This window comes from Schistocerca serialis, chromosome 4 (assembly GCF_023864345.2).
Source record: "Schistocerca serialis cubense isolate TAMUIC-IGC-003099 chromosome 4, iqSchSeri2.2, whole genome shotgun sequence".
NCBI classification, from domain to species: domain Eukaryota; kingdom Metazoa; phylum Arthropoda; class Insecta; order Orthoptera; family Acrididae; genus Schistocerca; species Schistocerca serialis.
In genome coordinates this window covers 304235149-304257769 of record NC_064641.1, presented here as the reverse complement: position 1 = coordinate 304257769, position 22621 = coordinate 304235149, and the positions used below count along the sequence as shown (strand labels likewise).

Here is a 22621-nt window from a genome sequence, read left to right as displayed (position 1 = left end):
TCACTGTGGTTTCGGGTGTGCCTTCATCATTGGCACTGACCATTTTTGGTATCAGCTTCTGGAACACTGTTCAGTATTTACACCAGAGCTCTTTGCTCTCCATCAGGCCACCCAGTCCATCTGGTGATGATGCTTTTTAGTCCATCTGGTGATGATGCTTTTTAGTCCATCTGGTGATGATGCTTTTTAATTTGTCATATGCTCAGATTCTCTCAGTGCCCTTCAGAGCCTCTGTATGCTATACACAGTCCACCCTGTTGAAGGAGCCACTGTGATGTTTGTGTGGGTTCCTCGTCATATCAGTCTGATAGGAAACAAGGCTTCTGACACTCCTACCTTAGACTGCTAGTTCTTCCATTCCTTCAGATGGTCTCTGTGTTGCCATCTGTCGGCAGGTGGTGTCACTTTGGCATCACCACTGGTTTTCTCATCATGGGAACAAGCTCCGGGGAACTAAACCTCTCTCAGTGGCTTTGCCAATCTCCTTCAGCCCTCTCTACACGAGGAGATCATTTGGGCTGGGTTGCATATTGGGCACTGTCATTTTAGCCACAGTCATTTGTTAGGTGGTGATCCCCCTCCACTATGTGATCATAGTCATTAATCTTTGACAATTTGCCATTTCCTTATTGAGTGCTCTTATTTTAACCACCTACATTCTTGTGTGTCTTTGCCATCTGAGTTATCAGCCATTTTAGCGAATGATTTGTGGGCTGTCGATGACTGCGTTATACTTCTTATCTGTCATACCAATATGGTGAAGGACATTTTTTTAGTTCAGGACCTTCGCTGTGTCTGTGGCATGTTCTGTGGATCTTTCCCCAGGAGGAAGTCCTTGTTTTTAGCTGTTTTTCCTTCCATCAGTTGAGCTTAATGTGTAGTCACTTTTAACTTCTTTTTCATATTAGTGTTCTGAGTTTATGGCATGGGCACTTATGACCTCAGTAGTTTTTGTGCCCCCCCCCCCCCCCCCCCCCAAAAAAAAAAAAAAAAAAGGAAAGAAAAGAAAAGAAAGGAAAAGAAAACATCTTTCATTGTTCCACTGCCAATTCTTCTATCCTGATTTACTGATAATTCTGTTCGTAAATTTAAAATTGAGTGCTGACGTTTTGTAAGATGATCATACCATAAATTTTATTCCATATACTCTTTTTTTATAGTTGGTGCATTGAATAAACTTGTTAGCTGTGATCAGAAAGTTTTTGTAGCAAAGCCAACCAAATTAAGAACAGCTTACAGCATGTGAAAGAAAAAATGTCCAAAACAAAATGGAAATAAATTATGGAAAATTAAAAAAAGGAAATTACTAGAATACCTTTCACAAGATAGAGAACACGTACATATACATACAAATGGACACACACACACACACACACACACACACACACACACAATGTAAATATTTAGCACATATAAACTATGTTTTCTATTCTGCTCCTCTCTTTATCTTCTTTCATATGGCTGTACTACTATGAAGATAAAATGAGAACACTAACATAAACAGGATTTAATAACAAAGAATCAATGCCAACATAGCACCTGATGCCTATCAAGGCACTTGATGCAATAAGCTTTGTTTGTGGCATAGAAAAGAACACTGGATTAAATGTTATTTAGCTTAGAGAGAACTTAGCTGACTATAGAGACAAACAAGGAAATGTGGTCCAGGCAATTTGTATAGGAAGGAGTGAGCCCACACCCTCAGGAAGATAAAAATCACTGTGTAAACCCTTTATTGTGGTGTTGAGGTTGAAGAGGAACTTGTGAATTGGCAGAAGCTGTTGTAAAACTTCTGGGCTCACCAGTTACATATACTGGTATAGGGCATTCTTTCAGCACGTTTTGGATGAACCCATAGTAAAAAATGAAACACTCACATCAGAGACAACTGCAGAATTGTTCTGCCTCTCCTATAACCGGAAATTGATAAGTGGAGCAGAAACACAACATAAGCCTGTTGATCCCAAGGAAAAACCCATACTGAACAGTCCAGGCAAAGGCAAAATGGAAAGGAACATAGTAGTCAGTGAGAAATCAGATTCAGGAGAATCTGAGGCAGAGCTGGAACTTCCTGTATCTTCTTCAACTTATGAAGATCAAGTAACTGATTGAGAATGATTTTTTAAATTTTTTTCACGGTAGTATAGTATAAGTCAAAATACTACCCATAGTAACGTTGAACATTGCCCTGTAGCCACTCTATGTTACTATGTTATAAATAGCGTATATTGTGTGAGGATGCACCGATAAGTGGGGCGAAACCAGTCGCAAATTTAATAAAAATCATTCATATGGCCAGTGCGGAATTTTCTTTGAAAAAATGTCGAAGTTTGGCTGTGGTTGCCAACCCTACAAAACAACATACTACCCATAGGTTAGCTGCTTAATATAAACTATACTTAACTTCAAAAATTAATTTTAAACTTGAGTATTGTTTTCTTTTTTATTATGTAATACCCCAAGAATTGGCCTCATTAAAGATGTAAAGAGTTATTTTTACAGTCCAATTTATTTCCCATAACAACTCTTCCTAACTGTCAAGCAGCTTTTTCAACTTCATTACCCAACCACTGAAGATGCAGTGTTACAAAACACCTTTTCCAATACAAAATATCAACTTAAAATTTTTTATAAGTGCTACTTATCAGTTTATCTTTAAAATGCACAAATGCCCAGGCATTTATTCTGGTCACTAGCCCCAACTTGTAAATGCCCAGGCGTTTTCCGTCACCACTGTCACCTCCTTCTCTTCCCTGTGAGACTGAATTGACAAATTTGTCAGAGATGCCTCTGGTGTGATTAATCGCTCCATTGCAACTGTTATTACCCTTTCTGTATGCCCCTCCACGTGGTCTGGTACCATAATAGACCAAAGAGACTCAACAATTGCAACTGTTATTACCATTTCAGTGGGCCCCTCCACTGGGGGCAGGCGGAGGGGGGGGGGGGCTGGAACATTTTGGACTGTTGAATGTCCCTGCAACATCTCAAGTGACATCTTTCACTGATCACCCTCATTACTTTTATGCAGCTCAATGCTCATGGCCTAATTGAACACAATAAGAATGAATGTATGCCTCTTCATCTATGGTATTGGTGAAGCTACGTAGCCTGTTGGACTGCCAAAGATCAGCATTTGTTTCAGGTCTTCTCTGACATGGTAGTATTTCCACTAATGCACCTGTTGTTGCAGAACACCTGGCAGCCCATGTTGCAACAATGTCTGTGTTCTCTCCATAGCCATCTATCTTTCGAAGGCATAAAAGACTAATTGAAGACAGCCCTCTATCCTTTACCCCCTAAATCTATGTTACTCGTCTTTAACTGACTGGAAACTAGTTCAGTTTCTCGATTTGCCACACATTAAGGCCCCAGGCCATGGTTCTATTCATAATCTTATGAGCCAACATGCCACTCACAGACTCCATTTACTTACAGTCTTCAACCATAATTGGCCAAGATATTTTCTTTTCACAATGGAGGGATAGTGTCTTCATCCCCACTCCAAGACAGACTTTTGGGAATCCCTACTGATTCTTATTCGGGACATTTTGCCTCAATGATCATTTCATGGTAGAGATGATATGTCAGTCTCTCAGCTTCACACAGTTCCAAGAGAATGGTGTTCCTCAGGTCTCCTTGCTGAGTGTAACACAGTTCCTTATCACCATTGATGGGCTAGTCACCTCTGTTGGACTAGTGGTTACACTCTCTCTGTACATTAATGGCTTTTGGATTTGGTATGAATCCAATTTGAGACTTAGTTGATCACCATCTCCAAAAAGCCATCTGAAGGGCATCCACTCAGACCATTTCCCATGGTTTCCCATTTTCTCCCATGAAAATGTGAGTCATATTTCTGCATTATGTCATGCTTCTTTCTGACCCAGAACTGTATTTGGGTACGCTGCTCTTGGATGTTGTCCTAGTTTTTGGGAAACCTCTTAGATCAAAACGTGACTTGGCTGGCCCATATTCATCAGCTTAATATTAGTTGCACAAACTAGGATGGATCTGTTTCAAGGAAGTAAAGTTTCGGTCCCCCTCAAGACCATTGACCTTAGTCATAGTGCCAGATCATCTGTCTTTATGTGAGTGGATGTATCAAGGAAATTTCTGTCTGATGTCTCTAATTCCTGCTGGATTGTCCCTTGAATAAGAGATTGAGGACCTTGCTGTTTAGTCCCTTAAAATCCCCTCCCAACCAACCAGCAAACCAAGTTTATGAGTAACAAATGCTTTTACGTTTGTAGTCAGTAATAACATTCATTTGTTTGTTTATATGTGGGACAGTACGTCCTCCTTCCTTTTTATTATAATTAATTTGCTCATATAGTTGCAACATCTGCATCTCATTGTTGCTTAACACCGTATCAGAGTAACCATTATGAAGTATACCTTCGAACTGTAAACTGTGATATGTTGTAGTGACCCAGAGCAGTAGAGAGAGTGAAGCACAAGAGCAGTTTTAATAAAATAAATTAGCAAGGCTTCATGCCATTTAAACATTCTGCAGAATCACTTCATTATAGCCAAACTAGTTAATGCAATAGCTGTGTTCTGCATTGCACACTTATTTAAAAATACAACTTTTACATACAGGGTATAACAAAAAGATGTGGTCAAACCTTCAAGAAATATTCCTAACACACACACAGGAATAAAACGTGTTACATAGATATAGGTCCAGATACACATTATTTCCATGTTAGAGCTCATTTTTGCTTCTCTTCATAATCACATTAATCGTTGGGAACACAGAGAAATAGAGCATATCAACATTACACTACACATTTTCTTACATGAAATGTTCAAAATATCCTCTTGATTACATTTGGTTAGAATGTACAGTAGGCCCACCACCAGTGTTTGTTTTTCCAGGCAAACAAAGATAATATTGACATGTGACTCATCTCACTTCTTGTGTTGGCATGCGACTAAATTCATTGCTGTATTACCATTAAGTATGTAGCATCAACGGTTTAGTGTTCATCACAAACATGGTTTCTGGCACAGTGCAGTCGAAGTGAACTCAAATGCGGAGTTGGAAGGTATCCATTTGCTGTACTGATTAGCGGGTGGTAAATTGCTGTAGTGCTCAATATTTGTCTTGGAAGATATTTCCAGAACAACAGTGCCGCTACAGGAAGAAGTTTGAAGCAATTGATTGTCATCTGAGGGGGCATGGGACAGCCAACTTCTCACAACTGGGGAAGGCCTAGAAGGATGAGAACACCTCAACTGGAGGAAGAACCTCTTTGTGCGATTGACAGCAACATTGTCAGTGTGAAGACAATTAGCTGCAATAAGTAGTGTTGAGCACTTCTGTGAATGGTTCATTCAACAGTGTGTCAACCTTAACTTTAGTCCAAATATGCTGTTCATAGATGAGGCTTTGTTTCAAAACAGATGATTACAGTGTTGAAGAGTTGTAAGAAATGAGCTCTAACGTGGAAATAGTGTTGCCGGACCATGTCCATGTAACCTGTTCTTTTCTGTATATGTGAGAAAGCTTCCTAAAACTTTGGCTTTTGTTACACCCTGTGTACATATGATATTAAAATAAGATTAACTGCATTGACTGTCTGTTTCGACAGTCTGCGGTAGAATATTTTATGTATTATGAATGAACACACAGCCCTGGAATAATTTTCTACAGTATTCCTTATTTTACAATCAGTGTTTCAGCTGTTACACCATCATCAGGTACAAAGATAAATACAGTGTGTGTGGCTACGAAATTTTGTAGGAGCGAAGATTTTAAGCTACTGCATTACAGAGTATCTCAGTGAAATGTTATGTAAAATAACTGAACGTAGACAAGATATGTGACACATTAAATAATGATAAGTTACAACAATGTTCTACATAAAAAAAAAAATTGAACAATAAAGTTTGGTGGCATGTTCCAAGGGAGTGACCGAACACACTTATCTTACCTGTAATAGGTCAAATATTACAAGTAGGTGAAAGATACAAATCAGATAAACCAGTTAAGTGAAGTAATTGACTATACAAAGTAAATTTTTTTTGACAGTGCAAATGAAACTCTAGTAAATGATGTAAAGGAAAAATATGGAGCATTTGAGTAGGAGGGATAATTTACGATATGGTCTGGATGAGATTATAAGTAGTAGCTGCAGCTAACAGTGGTTGTCATTCACTACTAAGCTTGGGGAAATTGAAATACACTGGTGTCCAAAATTACAGCAACAAACCATTATATCCCCATCCTGTTTCTAATTCACGATTTAATCATACAAACTGTCAACCAGATATCCATACGATATTGATCTGCATAGAAGATGGCACTCCGGTCAACGGACAATCATGCTAACGATGAGAGCAGGGCAAGGCACGCATGAAACTAGGTAATGTTTGCCAGGTAGTCCCACATCATTAATCGTTGTATGGTCAGAGATGGTGCAGTGTAGCACAGAGAAAATGCCTACCAGACACTCTGCAGAAGAGGGTCATAGAAAGAATGGAAGCAGAACAGTCGCAAACTGATGTGACCCAATGGCTTGGTGTGAATCGTTCTGTCATTTCTTGGATATGGCAACAGTTTACAGAGACCGAAACTGTATCCGCAAGAACCATCATTTGCCTGTAAGGGCACAACAATACTGCCTTAGTATTGCATGGCTTGCATGTGACCTCACAGCATCCACTGGATGTGTTGTACCGAGGCAAAAAGTGTGCAGAAGGTTTCAGCAGAGACCTTTATTGTCAGAGACATCTATGTCTACATCTGACGTGTCTTCACAGAAGGAAACGTCTAGAGTGAAGTAATCAACATGCCACTTAGGCAGTTGAACAGTAGGCCAGTGTTAGTTTCACAGACAAGTCCTGATTTAGTCTGGAGAGTGATTTTCGATGGATTCCCATCTGGAGGGAACATGGAACATGAGTTCGGGACCCAAACACTGTGGAAATAACAGATATCGTGGAGAATCCTTCATGGTGTGGCCAAGGATTACATTTACCACTCGAACTTCTACTCATGAAACTGTACGGATGAATCGGCAAGGTTTAAATGCCGTCAGGTATCATGATGAGATCTTGGGACCCCACTTGTGGCTGTTGCGAGGTGCTGTGGGCCCATACTTTGTACTGATAGACAGTAATTCTCAACTTTATAGGGCACAGGTGGTTGATGTTTTCTCGGAAACAGAAGATGATGTGTGATGGCATGGCCTGCTTGCTCTCCCGATTTGAATCCCATAGAGCGTGTCTGGGATGCACTAGGGAGATGGCTTGCGCCATGTCAGCATCTCCCAACCACTCTCCAAGACTGTGAGCAGCTCTGCAGTAAGAATGGGCATTATTGCCTCACCATGAGGCTGGTGACATTCACAGCATTCCCCATTGTTGTCTGTACAGTATTGTTCCCAGAAGGGGTCACACTGTGTACTGAGCACAGTTGTCAGAATGTGGGCACAAATCCGTTAAGTTGTAAAAAACGAAGAACATTTTTGTCTACCGTTATGCATGTTGCACAGTTGTTTATGTTCTAAATTCCACCTGTTTATACTGTTTTGTGGAAAAATAAAAGCAACCTTGCAAAATTTCCATTTGTCGCTTCAATTTTCGACACCAGTGTTTGTTATTGTTGTGGTCTTCAGTCCTGAGACTGATTTGATACAGCTCTCCATGCTACTCTATCCTGTGCAAGCTGCTTCATCTCCCAGTACGTACTACAGCCTACATCCTTCTGAATCTGCTTAGTGTATTCATCTCTTGGTCTCCCTCTACGTTTTTTACCCTCCACGCTGCCCTCCAGTACCAAATTGGTGATCCCTTGATGCCTCAGAACATGTCCTACCAACCGATCCCTTCTTCTAGTCAAGTTGTGCCACACACTCCTCTTCTCCACAATTCTATTCAATACCTCCTCATTAGTTATGTGAGCTACCCATCTAATCTTCAGCATTCTCCCGTAGCACCACATTTCAAAAGCTTCTATTCTTTTCTTGTCTTGAGCTATTTATCGTCCATGTTTCACTTCCATACAAGGCTACACTCCATACAAATACTCTCAGAAACGACTTCCTGACACTTAAATCTATACTTGATGTTAACAAATTTCTCTTCTTCAGAAACACTTTCCTTGCCATTGCCAGTCTACATTTTATATCCTCTCTACTTCGACCATCATCAGTTATTTTGCTCCCCAAATAGCAAAACTCCTTTACTACTTTAAATGTCTCATTTCCGAATCTAATTCCCTCAGCATCACCCGAGTTAACTCGACTACATTCCATTATTGTCGTTTCGCTTTCGTTGATGTTCATCTTATATCCTCAAGACACTGTCCATTCTGTTCAACTGCTCTTCCAAGTCCTTTGCTGTCTCTGACAGAATTACAATATCATCAGCAAACCTTAAAGTTTTTATTTCTTCTCCATGGATCTTAATACCTACTCCAAATTTTTTTTTGTTTCCTTTATTGCTTGCTCAATATACAGATTGAATAACATCGGGGAGAGGCTACAACCTTGTCTCACTCCCGTCCCAACCGCTGCTTCCCTTTCATGTCCCTCGACTCTTATAACTGCCATCTGGTTTCTGTACAATTTGCAAACAGCCTTTTGCTCCCTGTATTTTACCCTTCAGAATTTGAAAGAGAGTATTCCAGTCAACATTGTCAAAAGCTTTCTCTAAGTCTACAAATACTAGAAATGTAGGTTTGCCTTTTCGTAATCTACCTTCTAACGTAAGTTGTAGGGTCAGTGTTCCAATATTTCTATGGAATCCAAACTGATCTTCCCCGAGGTCGGCTTCTACCAGTTTTTCCATTCCACGTTAGTATTTTGCAGCCGTGACTTATTAAACTGATAGTCCAGTAATTTTCACATCTGTCAACACCTGCTTTCTTTGGAATTAGATCTATTATATTCTTCTTGACATCTGAGGGTATTTCGCCTGTCTCATACATCTTGCTCACCAGATGGTAGAGTTTTGTCAGGACTGGCTCTCCCAAGGCTGTCAGTAGTTCTAATGGAATGTTGTCTACTCCCGGGGCCTTGTTTCGACTTAGGTCTTTCAGTGCCCTGTCAAACTCTTCACGCAGTATCATATCTCCCATTTCATCTTCTTCTACCTCCTCTTCCATTTCCATAATATTGCCCTCAAGTACCTTGCCCTTGTATAGACCCTCTATATACTCCTTCCACCTTTCTGCTTTCCCTTCTTTGCTTAGAACTGGGTTTCCATCTGAGATCTTGATGTTCATACAAGGGTTCTCTTTTCTCCAAAGGTCTCTTTAATTTTCCTGTAAGCAGTATCTATCTTACACCTAGTGAGATAGGCCTCTACATCCTTACATTTGTCCTCTAGCCATCCCTGCTTAGCCATTTTGCACTTCCTGTCGATCTCATTTTTGAGACGTTTGTATTCCTTTTTGCCTGCTTCATTTACTGCATTTTTATATTTTCTCCTTTCATGAATTAAATTCAGTATTTCTTCTGTCACCCAAGGATTTCTACTAGCCCTCGTCTTTTTACCTACTTGATCTTCTGCTGCCTTCACTACTTCATCCCTCAAATCTACCCATTCTTCTTCTACTGTATTTCTTTCCCCCATTCTTGTCAATTGTTCCCTTATGCTCTCCCTGAAACTCTGTACAACCTCTGGTTTAGTTGGTTTATCCAGGTCCCATCTCCTTAAATTCCCATCTTTTTGCCATTTCTTCAGTTTTAATCTACAGTTCATAACCAATAGATTGTGGTCAGAGTCCACATCTGCCCTGGAAATGTCTTACAATTTAAAACCTGGTTTCTAAATCTCTGCCTTACCATTATATAATCTATCTGAAACCTTCTAGTATCTCCAGGCTTCTTCCATGTATACAACCTGCTTTTATGATTCTTGAACCAAGTGTTAGCTATGATTAAGTTATGCACTGTGCAAAATTCTACCAGGTGGCTTCCTCTTTCATTTCTTAGTCCCAATCCATATTCACCTACTACGTTTCCTTATCTTCCTTTTCCTACTATCGAATTCCGGTCACCCATGACTATTAAATTTTTGTCTCCCTTCACTATCTGAATAATTTCTTTTATCTCATCATACATTTATTCAGTTTCTTCGTCATCTGCGGAGCTAGTTGGCATATAAACTTGTACTACTGTAGTAGGCGTGGGCTTCATGTCTATCTTGGCTACAATAATGCGTTCACTATGCTGTTCGTAGTAGCTTATCTGTGTTCTAACTTTTTTATTCATTATTAAACCTACTCCTGTATTACCCCTTTGATTGTGTATTTATAACCCTGTATTCACCTGACCAAAAGTCTTGAACCTCCTGCCTTTGAACTTCGCTAATTCCCACCATATCGAACTTTAACCTATCCATTTCCCTTTTTAAATTTTCTTACCTACCTGCCCGATTAGCACCAGTGTATGTTCATTAATTTACATCATTTCAAAGCAGTTCATCTTCCTCCCTTTATGGATATGATATGATGTAGGACTTTCATGTTGCACCGTGTAAGTATGACCTTTTTTAAATAGGTGGTCTGCAATTTAGAGTCCTGTTTTACATGTTTCCAACTTTTATGGCATTCCTTCAAGGGGGTGCTTATTGCCCTGCCAGGCTGACCTATATATAATTTGCCACAATTACGAATAATTTTATATACTCAATTCTTTTCCAAAGTGGGAGTGCTGTCTTTACCATTGGCCAAAAACTGACCCAAAGAGTTGTGTGCATAAAATGATGATTTTAATGTCTTGTCTCTTCTTTACCTTGTTCTCATCCCCCCACTTCAAGACCTTAATAGCGCTGATTCCATATCTAGGAAAAGCTCTCTAAATGTGCCCAGAGAGTGTAAATCTAGGATCTTCAAAAATCATTTTACATATGCAACTCAGTTGGCCACTTTTTGCCCAAGGTTAAACACAGCTTTCCAGGTTTGGAAAAAAAGTAGACTATTCAAAATCACTTGTAATTGTGGTAAATTCTATGTAGATCAGTGTGGCAGGGCAGTACAGTACATTACATCAATACTTGTTCCATAGATCATGAATATGACTTTCGTAATGAAATGGAATGTGTCAGCTTAGACAAGTTTTCGTTACACAATATAATTTTTTTTCTTCTTCGTATCTCAAAATTCATCAACTGAGTAGAAGGAGTTGTCTTTCAGAAATTCTTTTAATTTGTTTTCAAATGCTGGTTGGCTATCTGTCAGACTTTAAAAGCTATTTGGTACATGACCAAAGATTTTTGTGGCAGCATAATTCACCCCTTTCTGTGCCAAAGTTAAATTTAACCCAAAATCGTGAAGATCATCCTTTCTTCTAGTGTTGTAGCTATGGAAAAATCTCACTGTGAATATGCCGAGTTCCTTAAATGTCTGCAAGGTGATCTTGGTTGAGCTCTAGCTATTATTCTGATTAACAATGTAGGGAATGACAGATTGCTACTTACCATAAAGAAGATACGTCAAGTTGCAGTCAGGCACAAGACACTAACAAAGGCTTTTGGCCACAGCCTTTGTCAATAAAAGAAACACACACACACACACACACACACACACACACACACACAAAAGCACACCTCACGGGCAGACGACCACCAATCCCAGCATCTCGGATTTGAATGCATTCTGGCCCAGGATGCTGGAGCTGGCGGTTGTATCTCTGCGTGTGTGCGCATGCGTGTGCCTCTTTCACTGGCAAAGGGTGTGGCCAAAAACCTTATGTGAGTGTCTTTTAATTGTGCCTATCTGCAACTTGACATGTCTTTTTTACAGTAAGCAGCACTCTGTCTTTTCCTACATTGAAGATATTCCCACCTGGAGTTTCTATTATTTTGCTTAGACACATTTGTGCAATGAATACTTTTTCTGTTAATGATGAATTATCCCAAAGTATGATGCCATATGAAAGCAGTGATGAACACAGGCATAGTAGGCTAATTTACCGAGATGTTTATCGCCAAAATTTGTAATATCCCTATTAGCATAAGTACATTAACCTAAATGTTCCAGCAGATCATCAATGAGTTTTTTCCAGTTCAGTTTCTCATCAATGCATACATACAGCAATTTTGAATATTCTGTCTTAGCAACAGACTTCTGTTCAAAGTCTATATATTCATCAATGGTGTTCTGCAATTTTCCTATACAGAACTGTTTATACTGTATTTTCTCAAAATTTAGTGAGAGTCCATTTGCAGAGAACCACTTAATAATTTTCTGAAAGATATTATTTACAATTTTGGCAGATAATTCTTGTGTGTTAGGTGTGATTACTGTACTTGTACCATCAGCAAAAAGAACTAGCTTTGCATCTTCATGAATATAGAGAGGTAAGTCATTAATAGATATTAAGAACGATAAGGGACCCAAGTCTGAATAGTGTGGGACTCCTTTCTTGATGCCTCCCCAGTTAGAGAACTCTGCTGATTTTCGCAGACTATCTGTCATGTTAATTTCAATTTTCTGCATTCATCCAGTTACATTTGTGCACTGTCCCAATCATACCACAATATATAAGCTTATCTAGAAGAATTTCATGATTCACACAGTCAAAAGCCTTTGGGAGATCACAAAAAATTCTAATAGGTGATGTTCAGTTATTCAGAGCATTTAATATTTTATCAGTGAAAGTGTATTTAGGATTTTCTGTTGAAAAGCCTTTCTGGAAATCGAATTGACATTTTGTTAGTACTTCATTTTTACAAATATGTGAAGCTGCTCTTGAATACATTACTTTTGCAAGAATTTTGGATAAAACTGTCAGAAGTGAAAATGAAAATGGATGGTACTTAGCATCAGACCTATACCCTTTTCTTATGCAATTGTTTAACAATAGCATATTTCAGTCTACCAGAAAAATTCCCTGTTTCAGTGAGCTACTACGTGTGCGGCGTAGAATCCTACTTACCTTTTGAGAACAAGGTATTAGTTCTATGTTGGAAATGCCATTAATTCTGTGAGAGCTTTTCCTTTTGAGTGAATTTTTTATTTACTTAATTTCAGCTGGAGAGGTGGCTTGAATTTCAGTTTTATGAAATTGCATAGGTATTCTCTCTTCCATGAACAGCTGTAACCTATTTTCCTATAACACTTAAAAAATAATTATTAAAAATATTTACTAAGTCTGACTTTTTGTTAACAAACTTTTCATTGTGTTTACAATATTATGAGAAGGGAAGTTGCTACTCATCATATAGCGGAGATGCTGAGTCGCAGATAGGCACAACAAAAAGACACTGCTTTCAACTGCGTGCGCGCACACACACACACACACACACACACACACACACACACACACACACACACAAAACTGCAGTCTCAGGCAACTGAAACCACTCTGCGAGCAGCAGCACCAGTGCATGATGGGAGTGGCAACTGGATGGGTATAAAGAAGAGGCTGGGACAGGGGGGGGGAGGGGGGGGATAGTACAGTGGGAGTGGCAGACAGAGAAGTGCTGCAGATTAGGCTGAGGACACAGCAAAGGTTGGGAGGGGAGGAAGACTAGTAGTGGAAAAGGAGAGGGAAAAAAACCAGGTGTGTTGGTAGAATGATGACAGTGTAGTGCTGGAATGGGAACAGGGAAGGGGCTGGATGGGTGAGGACAGTGACTAACAAAGGCTGAGGCCAGGAGGGTTACAGGAACGTAGGATGTATTGCAGGGAAAGTTCCCACCTGCGCAATTCAGAAAAGCTGGTGTTGGTGGGAAGGATCCATATGGCACAGGCTGTGAAGCAGTCATTGAAATTAAGGTGTTTGGGTCATTGAAATTAAGGATATCATGTTTGGGTCATTGAAATTAAGGATATCGTGTTTGGGTCATTGAAATTAAGGATATCGTGTTTGGGTCATTGAAATTAAGGATATCGTGTTTGGGTCATTGAAATTAAGGATATCGTGTTTGGGTCATTGAAATTAAGGATATCATGTTTGGGTCATTGAAATTAAGGATATCGTGTTTGGCAGCATGTTCAGCAACAGGATGGTCCACTTGTTTTTTGACCACAGTTTGTCAATGGCCATTCATGCAGACAGGCACGTTGTTGGTTGTCATGCCTACCTAGAATGCAGCACTGGTTGCAGATTAGCTTGTAGACCACATGACTGGTTTCACAGGTAGCCCTGCCTTTGATGGGATAGGTGATGATAGTGACCGGACTGGAGTAGGTAGTGGTGGGAGGATGTATGGGACAGGTCTTGCATCTACGTCTGATACAGGGGTATGATCCATGAGGTAAGAGATTGGGAACAGGGGTTGTGTAAGGATAGACAAGTACATTGTGTAGGTACGGTGGATGGCGGAATACCACTGTGGGAGAGGTGGAAAGGATAGTGGGCAGGACATCTCTCATTTCAGGGCATGACGAGAGGTAACTGAAACCCTGGAAGAGAATGTAATTCTGTTGCTCCAGTCCTGGGTGTTACTGGGTTACAAGGGGAATGCTCCTCTGTGGCCGGACAGTGGGACTTGGGGAGGTAGTGGCAACCTTGTACAAAAACAAATCTCCTGTGCCTTATTTTTCCAGACACTCACCTTTGTTACTGTCCTCACCCGTCCAACACCTTCCCTGTTCCCGTTCCAGCACTACACTGATGTCATTCAACCACCACACCCAGTCTTTTTATTTATCTCCTTTTCCGCTATCCCGCCACCCCTCCCCACCTCTTTCATGCCCTCCGACTAACCTGCAGCACTTCACTGTCTGCCTCCCCCACCATACTATCCCTCCCCATCCCGACCCCAGCGTCCTCCTTACCCCACCCAGTCGCCACTCCCATCGTGCACTGGTGCTGCTGCTCGCAGTGTGGTTTCAGTTGCCTGAGACTGCAGTCATGTGTGTGTGTGTGTGTGTGTGTGTGTGTGTGTGTGTATGTGTGTGTGTGTGTGTGTGTGTGTGTGCGCGCGCGCGCGCAAGGAAAGTCACTACTCACAATATAGCAGAGATACTGAGAGGGACAATGCATGTACGTGCGCACATATATGAATCTATTGTTGACAAAGGCCTTAATGACCGAAAGCTATAATTGTGAGAGTCTTTTTGTTGTCCCTATCTGCGACTCAGTATCTCCACTATATGGTGAGTAGTGACTTTCCTTCTCATAATACAGGGTTATTACAAATGATTGAAGCGATTTCACAGCTCTACAATAACTTTATTATTTGAGATATTTTCACAATGCTTTGCACACACATAAAAAAACTCAAAAAGTTTTTTAGGCATTCGCAAATGTTCGATATGTGCCCCTTTAGTGATTCGGCAGACATCAAGCCGATAATCAAGTTCCTCCCACACTCGGCACACATGTCCTCATCAATGAGTTCGAAAGCATTGTTGATGCGAGCTCTCAGTTCTGGCACGTTTCTTGGTAGAGGAGGTTTAAACACTGAATCTTTCACATAACCCCACAGAAAGAAATTGCATGGGGTTAAGTCAGGAGAGCGTGGAGGCCATGACATGAATTGCTGATCATGATCTCCACCATGACCGATCCATCGGTTTTCCAATCTACTGTTTAAGAAATGCCGAACATCATGATGGAAGTGCGGTGGAGCACCATCCTGTTGAAAGATGAAGTCGGCGCTGTCGGTCTCCAGTTGTGGCATGAGCCAATTTTCCAGCATGTCCAGATACACGTGTCCTGTAACGTTTTTTTTTTTTTGCAGAAGAAAAAGGGGCTGTAAACTTTAAACTGTGAGATTGCGCAAAACACGTTAACTTTTGCTGAATTGTGAATTTGCTGCACGAATGCGTGAGTGCCCTGTTTCTCTTTTAACAATATTTCAGCTTGTTTTAATTTTACTATCAGAGATGCTAATCTCATATATAATGCACATACTTCTTTAATAACTTTTCTTAATACCGTCCAGTCGTTTTTATAATGTTTGACTGCTTCTGAATCATTACCCCTTCTAGCTATATTTCCTGTTTCTGTTTACAAGATATTTTTATCCCTTTAGTAAGCCATGGCTTTTTAGATCATTACTTTCAATTATATTTCACTGTTTTATTAGTGAAACTGTTGTCAAATATACTCACAAAGGTACCTTGACATAGGTTAAATTTTACATTAGCATTAGGTTCCCTGTACACCTCATCCCAGTGTAACAGGTGTAAGCTCTCTCTACAGTTTGCAATTGTTAAATTGTTAAATGAACACACTAGTTTGTAGGACTGTTTAGCATTACTCTATGGAGCTATGTCATATACTGCAACTAGCTATGCATCATGATCAGAAAAACCATTCTTTAGAGGAAAGGTTTTTAATTGATTAAATTTATGACAACATTATCTATCAGTGTGCTGCTTTCCTATACTACCTGAGTAGAAAAGTCAATAACTGATATCAAATTGAAAGAAAGAAATAGAAAGAAGGAAGGGAAGGAAGATTGGGATTAATATCCCATCGACATTGAGGTCATTAGAATCAGAGCACAAGCTCAGATTCAAGGATGCAGAAAGTAATTGTCCATGCTCTTTCAAAGGAACTGTCCCGGCATCTGCCTTGAGCGATTTTGGGAAATGACAGACCGCCTGTATCTGCATGGCTGGATGTGATATTGAACCATTGTCTTCCGGAATGCGAGTCCAATGTGTTAATCACTGCGTCATTTCAAATTGAAAGAGCCAAGTAGTACTTCAAGATCATGCTTTCTATCCCTGCAGACAATAATTTGCTTTCCTCTGTCTGACAGATAGCACAACAAAGAATAGAAATAGCTGCAAATTTCATAATGGGGACCTATACACAGCTGTAACTATAAAAGTACCATTATTTAGTTTAAGCTCACAGGCACATGCTTCTATATTTCACACTACACAGTTTTTTTTTTTTAGTTTCTAAATTTTTCACACTATGATAACTTTTAACATAAACGGCAACTACTCCTCTCTCCGTAGTGTCTCTGCTTACATGTGATGAAAGCTTATATCTAACTACATTTACGTTTTCCATATCTGTAACTATATGATTATTTAGCCAACTACAGCCTATCTCTGTCCACAAAAGAGATTCAGCAAAGTAGTTAGGCAATAACTTTTTATTTTAAGCTTAGACACCATGAACTGAAAAATATAAGTCAATAAAAAAAATATTAATAAAAATGGAAGAGTAGAGAAGACTGTCCATGTAGTTGTCACTGCAGAGTAATGCTGCACATCACGGTGCATTCACAGATGTTCTTGGCGATTCCCCCTCTCCCCCCACCTCACCCACCATCTGGTAGACCAGTGCTTCGGGAATGTAGGGGTATTTATATTTCACCCAATGCCCAGCTCTTGTGTGTGCTGAAGGCAGTGCTTGAACTTCTTCAGCCTCCAGTGCTGGCAGTGACGGTACCTCTTCCTCTTGTGGCATTGAGAAGGTGTCGTCCGTGTCCAGTAGTGTGGAAGATGACACTTTATGTTTGGCTTGTATATCTTCTTCGGTCTATAATATATGTGCAGGTTTGACCCGTTCTGATGATATCACTTGACTCTTACCATTTTGACCCCTACATGCATGGTATGTTTGTCCCAGAGAGCACTCTGTAGGGCACAGAATAAGGGGGCTGCAGTGGTGACATAGTTACCGCCTCATGTCTCGAGACAGGAGATGGGTGAAGTCTGGCCGTATGCTCACTCACCTTTGCAGTTCAGTCTGTCATCATGCCCCGATTTGATCAGCAAAGAATTCTGTGGGCAGTCATATGGTTTCACTATAACCCAGTTCTGCAGTGAATGCTCCTAAACCTGCTTTTAATGCTGTACAAAGGCCCAAGAAAACAGGTGGCAAAGCTGACAATCAAGAATGCACATGGAACATTAATGCAGCTTTTAATGCCCTATGCCAATGTTCCATTGAGTGTTGGGTCGTACTTCGTGGTATGATGGTGTTGGAGACCGCAGAGGTTGGCCAATTCCGAGAACAGCTTCAATTCGAATTGATACCCCTGGTTTGTGGTGACTTGTAAAGAACAACCAAAATGTGCGATCCATGATGAAAGAAGTACGCGTGCCACCATTTCTGGGGAATTCTCAGGTAATGAAATCACCTCCACCCATCTGGGGAAGCAGACCACTGGAGTGAGGAGGTAACAGTACCCTTCTGACGGTAACAGAACTCCACAGTGTCCAGGTGCACATTTGTGAAATATTGCATCGTAAGTGGGAAGTCTCCTACAACTTTGTGCATGTGTCATCCAACCTTGGCCCTCTGACAACCTAAGTACGTTTTTGTCCAACTACGGCAGTTGTTATTTATATTGGGCTGCACGAATCTGTCCATCATCAGTTTGATGCAAGTGTTTATTCCCGGGTGAGCCAGCCCGTGGATGCTGTCAAATAACTGCTGTCGCAATTTCTCAGGTACAAAAGGCCTTGGTTTTCATCGTGATAAGTTGCACCAAACTTGGAAATGTTCACCAGCAGGTTTTATTTGCCACAGATATAACCTGGATGTACTATCGCAACAGAATTCGACAAGTTGTTGGTTTGTCTCTTGCACAGTAGCTAGCTCCTTGTAGTCACCAGTTTGAGAGATCGATTCCAACTGAGACAGGAAATCTGCCACGGCGTTCTCAGCTCCTTTTATATGCTGTCATGAATTTGTCTAAATTGTCCATAGTAAGCGTTCATCTTCATTCCTTCTGAAGGTGAAAGTAATTGGTTTGTGGTCTGTGAAATGTGTGAATGGTCTGGTTTCAGTTCTTGAGTGGCAAGCAGGAGGAATGTGATCATTGCTGTTTTATTGTCAGGCGCACTAATGGCGATCATAAATTTGATATCTTTGTTTACAGTGCCGTGGTACTGGAAAGTCAGATCAAGCATTGCAAGCCATAATTCAGGTGTATCGGAATAAACTGCAGTGGGCGTATTTTCATATTGCTACTGTTCCTTGATGAAATGGAAAATTTCAATGCAATGTTTCCCTGGTTTACTATGTGTGTCCTGTGGACGCGCCAACTCTGCAGTAGATGATACTGAACAGTGCTGTATTTGCTGCTGCGTTGAGTGAGCGCGTGGTTTGAGTGCCATGTTGTGGACTTTGTGGCCCCTCTCGCCAGAGGTTTGAGTTCTTCCTCGGGCGTGTGTGTGTGTGTGTGTGTGTGTGTGTGTGTGTGTGTGTGTGTTTTACTCTTAGCATAAGTTAGTTTAAATAGTGTGTAAGTCTGGAGACCAATGACCTGAGCAGATTGGTCCCTTATAAATTCACACACATTTGAACATTTGGTGTATTTGTTTGTCGAAGATAGAATTCAGTATACAGGGTCAGCAATTTGGTTGGTTAATTTGGGGGAGAAGACCAAACAGGGAGGTCATTGGTCTCATTGGATTAGGGAGGGATGAGGAAGGAAGACGGCCATGCCCTTCCAAAGGAACCATCCCGGCATTTACGTAAAGCAATTTAGGGAAATCATTGAAAACCTAAATCAGGATGGCCAGACACAGTTTTGACCCATCATCACCCCGAATGCAAGTCCAGTGTGCTAACCACTACACCACCTCACTCGATTGGTGACCACTTTAACCAATTACAGCTTATCTCTGCCCACTAACTAGATTCAACAAAGTAGTTAGGCAATAACTTTTTATTTTAGGCTCAAACACCATTAACTGAAAAATGTAAATCAATAAAAAGAATAACAATATAAATCAAAGAGTAAAGAAGAGTGTCTGTGCGCTCGTCACCACAGAATAATGCTGCACTTCACTGTGCTTTCACAGATGTTCTTCTGGTGAATCCCACAATGTTCATACAGGCTTAGTAAAAGTGCTGTGTAACAGAACTTCCTGAGTGATTTTCCTAAATTCCTTTAATTTATTTTCCATTGTGTGCAGTTAATATTACAGGCTTCACAAAAGTAACTTAAAATCTGTCAACAAGTAACTGATAAAAAGGTGAAGCCACTGCTTACACAGACAAAGCACTAAACCACATGCAAGTGCTGCTTGAAAGTTGCCAATTCTAAGAGATATGAATGGTATTGGGACTCTGACATTAGATATTGTTTCAGTAATGTGTCCACTTAACAATAAGAATACTTTTGGGATCAAGATAGATATTTGACAATAAACTATGTAAATTCATTAAAATAATGAACTTTGTGGTACTAAAATAATAAATTTTGGCAGAGTGGATGACTAAGAACTTCATTAGTAAATCACTACTTTCTTCAGTATTCATATTGCACATTTAATTTAAAAAAAAAAAAAAAAAAAACATATATTTGCAATGTGGATGAATAGTACTTATGAACTCAACAGCCCACAAATTAAACAAGGAAAACAATGTGCATATTTATTCTTCACATGAAGCTTTACGGCAAAAGCTATTAAATCTTATCTACTTCAATATATCCATTATATGTAAGCTATTGCAATCAATCACTGAAACATCAGCCATTAAAAATAATCAATTCTACTTTTTCACAACGTGATAACGTATGCAATATTTCCCGCATCCCTTTTTCATGTGTGGATATTCTATGGGAAATAGTGGCTATGATACGTGTACAACACATATAGGAACATATAGGAAAGTTTGCATTAATTCATTCAGTTTTATTTTCTTAATGGCATCAAATAAATACTAATTGTATAAAAGTTGCTTCATGGGATCTTAATTTTTGGTGCCTTAGTTTTTAAATAGGGAATAAAAAATGACAGCAAAATTACACCAAATGTTCATATTATAATTACTAAACTACAGTCAGTATACAAGGTAATAGTTGAAAGTATTTTGCACTGAAGAGTATGGTTCTATTTTTGCTGCTTGAAGGAATGCCATAGAAACTAGAAACATAAGAAAGGGGGCTCTGCTTGTGTGGATCACGTACTTAAAATAGGTCATAGTTACAGTATGCACAGAAGTCCTACAACACATCAATAAAGGGAGGAAGTTGAACTGCGTTGAAATAATGGAAATTAATAAACATATGTCAATTTCCTCAAGCTTAGTACTGAATGATCAGCCACATTTTCCTTACTTGCTACTTCTAACTGCAGTTACTACTCATAATACCATCCAGATCGTGTAAATTATACCACACACTCAGTGCCCCATTTTTTTTCCTTTATATGATTTGCTATAGTTCCATGTGCACTGATAAAAAAATTTTGCTTTGTCTAATCACAGCTATTTCACTTGCTTTCTTATTCTCGTTTGTATACCTTACCTACCTGTAACAAGATTATTTTGTTCAGCCACCCCCATGGACCATGTCACCAAAATTTATTGTTCAGTTTATTTTCTTCTAAACACAATTGTTGTAATTTGTTATGTAGTTCATTTTTTAATGTGCCACATACTAATTCAGTAATTTTACATAATGTTTTCACTGAGATACTCTGTAATGTACTAGTTTAAAAACTTTGAACCTGCAAAATTCCACAGCCACACATGTCATCATCAGGTACAAAGATTAATACAGTAGCAGGCCAAAAGCCTCTTTGTAAAATAATAAGTGTTGTGTATTTCTTCCATAATGTCAAAAAATTAATTGCTTAATATATCACTGTTTCTACTATTTGTAGGGCATCATGAAATGTAAAAAACAAATAAATAAATAACTTCCTGTTCCAGCTGCAAAATCAGGAGGAGGAGCCACAAAAAAAGACTCTGAAATTGAGATTTAACGGTGAAGAAAGTGCTACAGATTTGACTCCACTGAGAGGAATTAAGTTCAGAACCATTCCAGTGTGTAATAAATTCAGTATTTTTAAAAAACCTAGAAGTGAAGGTACAGCTGGTGTAGTAGGAAGTGTAAATTATGATAGTGAAATAACGTACGATGGACATGGAGGTCATTCCAAATTAGATGAATTTCCAAAACTTGGTCCAAAATTCAGGCCAGAAAAAAGGACTATGAAGATACCTATAGCACGAATGAAGAAGAAAGCAGCAAGTTCAGATAGTTTAAAACGCTATGTAACAGGACTTCCTGACTGCTCTTCCTAAATTCCTTTAATTTATTTCCCATTGTGTGCAGTTAATATTACAGGCGTTACAATATTAAATTAAATTTTTGCAACAAGTAGCTGATAAAAAAATTGGAGACATTACACAGACAAAGCGCTAAACCATATGCAAGTGTCATTTGAAAGTTCCCAGTACTAAGAGATATGAATGGTACTGAGATGTTGATGTTTGATATAGATCCAGTAATGTGTCCATTTAATACTAAGAATACTTTTGGGATCAAGATTGATATTTGACGATAAACTATGAAAATTCATTAAAATAATGAACTTTGTGGTACTAAAACAATAAATTTTGGCAGAGTGGATGACTGAAAACTTCATTACTAAATGACTACTTTTTTTTCAATAGTCATATTGCACATTTAACAAAAAAACATTTATTTGGAATGTGGATGAATAGTACTTACAATCTCAGCAGTCCACAAATTAAACAAGGAAAACAATGTGCAAGAATTATTCTTCACATTGGACATAAGGCTTTGCGACGAAAGCTATTAAATCTTGTCTACTACAATGTATCCCTTGTGTGTAAGCTGTTGCAATCAATCAGTGAAACATCAGTCATTACAGATAAACAATTCTACTTTTTTTTTTACAAAGTGTATGATACGTATGCAATATTTCTCGCATCCCTCTTTCATGTTTGAATTTTCTATGGGGAGTAGTGGCTACGACACC

General features: G+C 39.5%; 1 protein-coding gene across 4 annotated transcripts in view; it reads left to right on the top strand.

Annotated features, from left to right (window-relative positions):
* The window catches only part of LOC126474144 (E3 ubiquitin-protein ligase TRAIP), a 215293-nt gene extending 193030 nt beyond the window's left edge, over window positions 1-22263 (top strand). For all 4 annotated transcript variants that reach the window (XM_050101597.1, XM_050101596.1, XM_050101598.1 and 1 more), the window contains one exon: window positions 21546-22263. In XM_050101597.1, the coding sequence (XP_049957554.1) occupies window positions 21546-21920 (375 nt within the window). In that variant the 3' untranslated portion in view covers window positions 21921-22263. The remainder of the gene's footprint in view (window positions 1-21545) is intronic.
* Window positions 22264-22621: the final 358 nt, after the last annotated feature.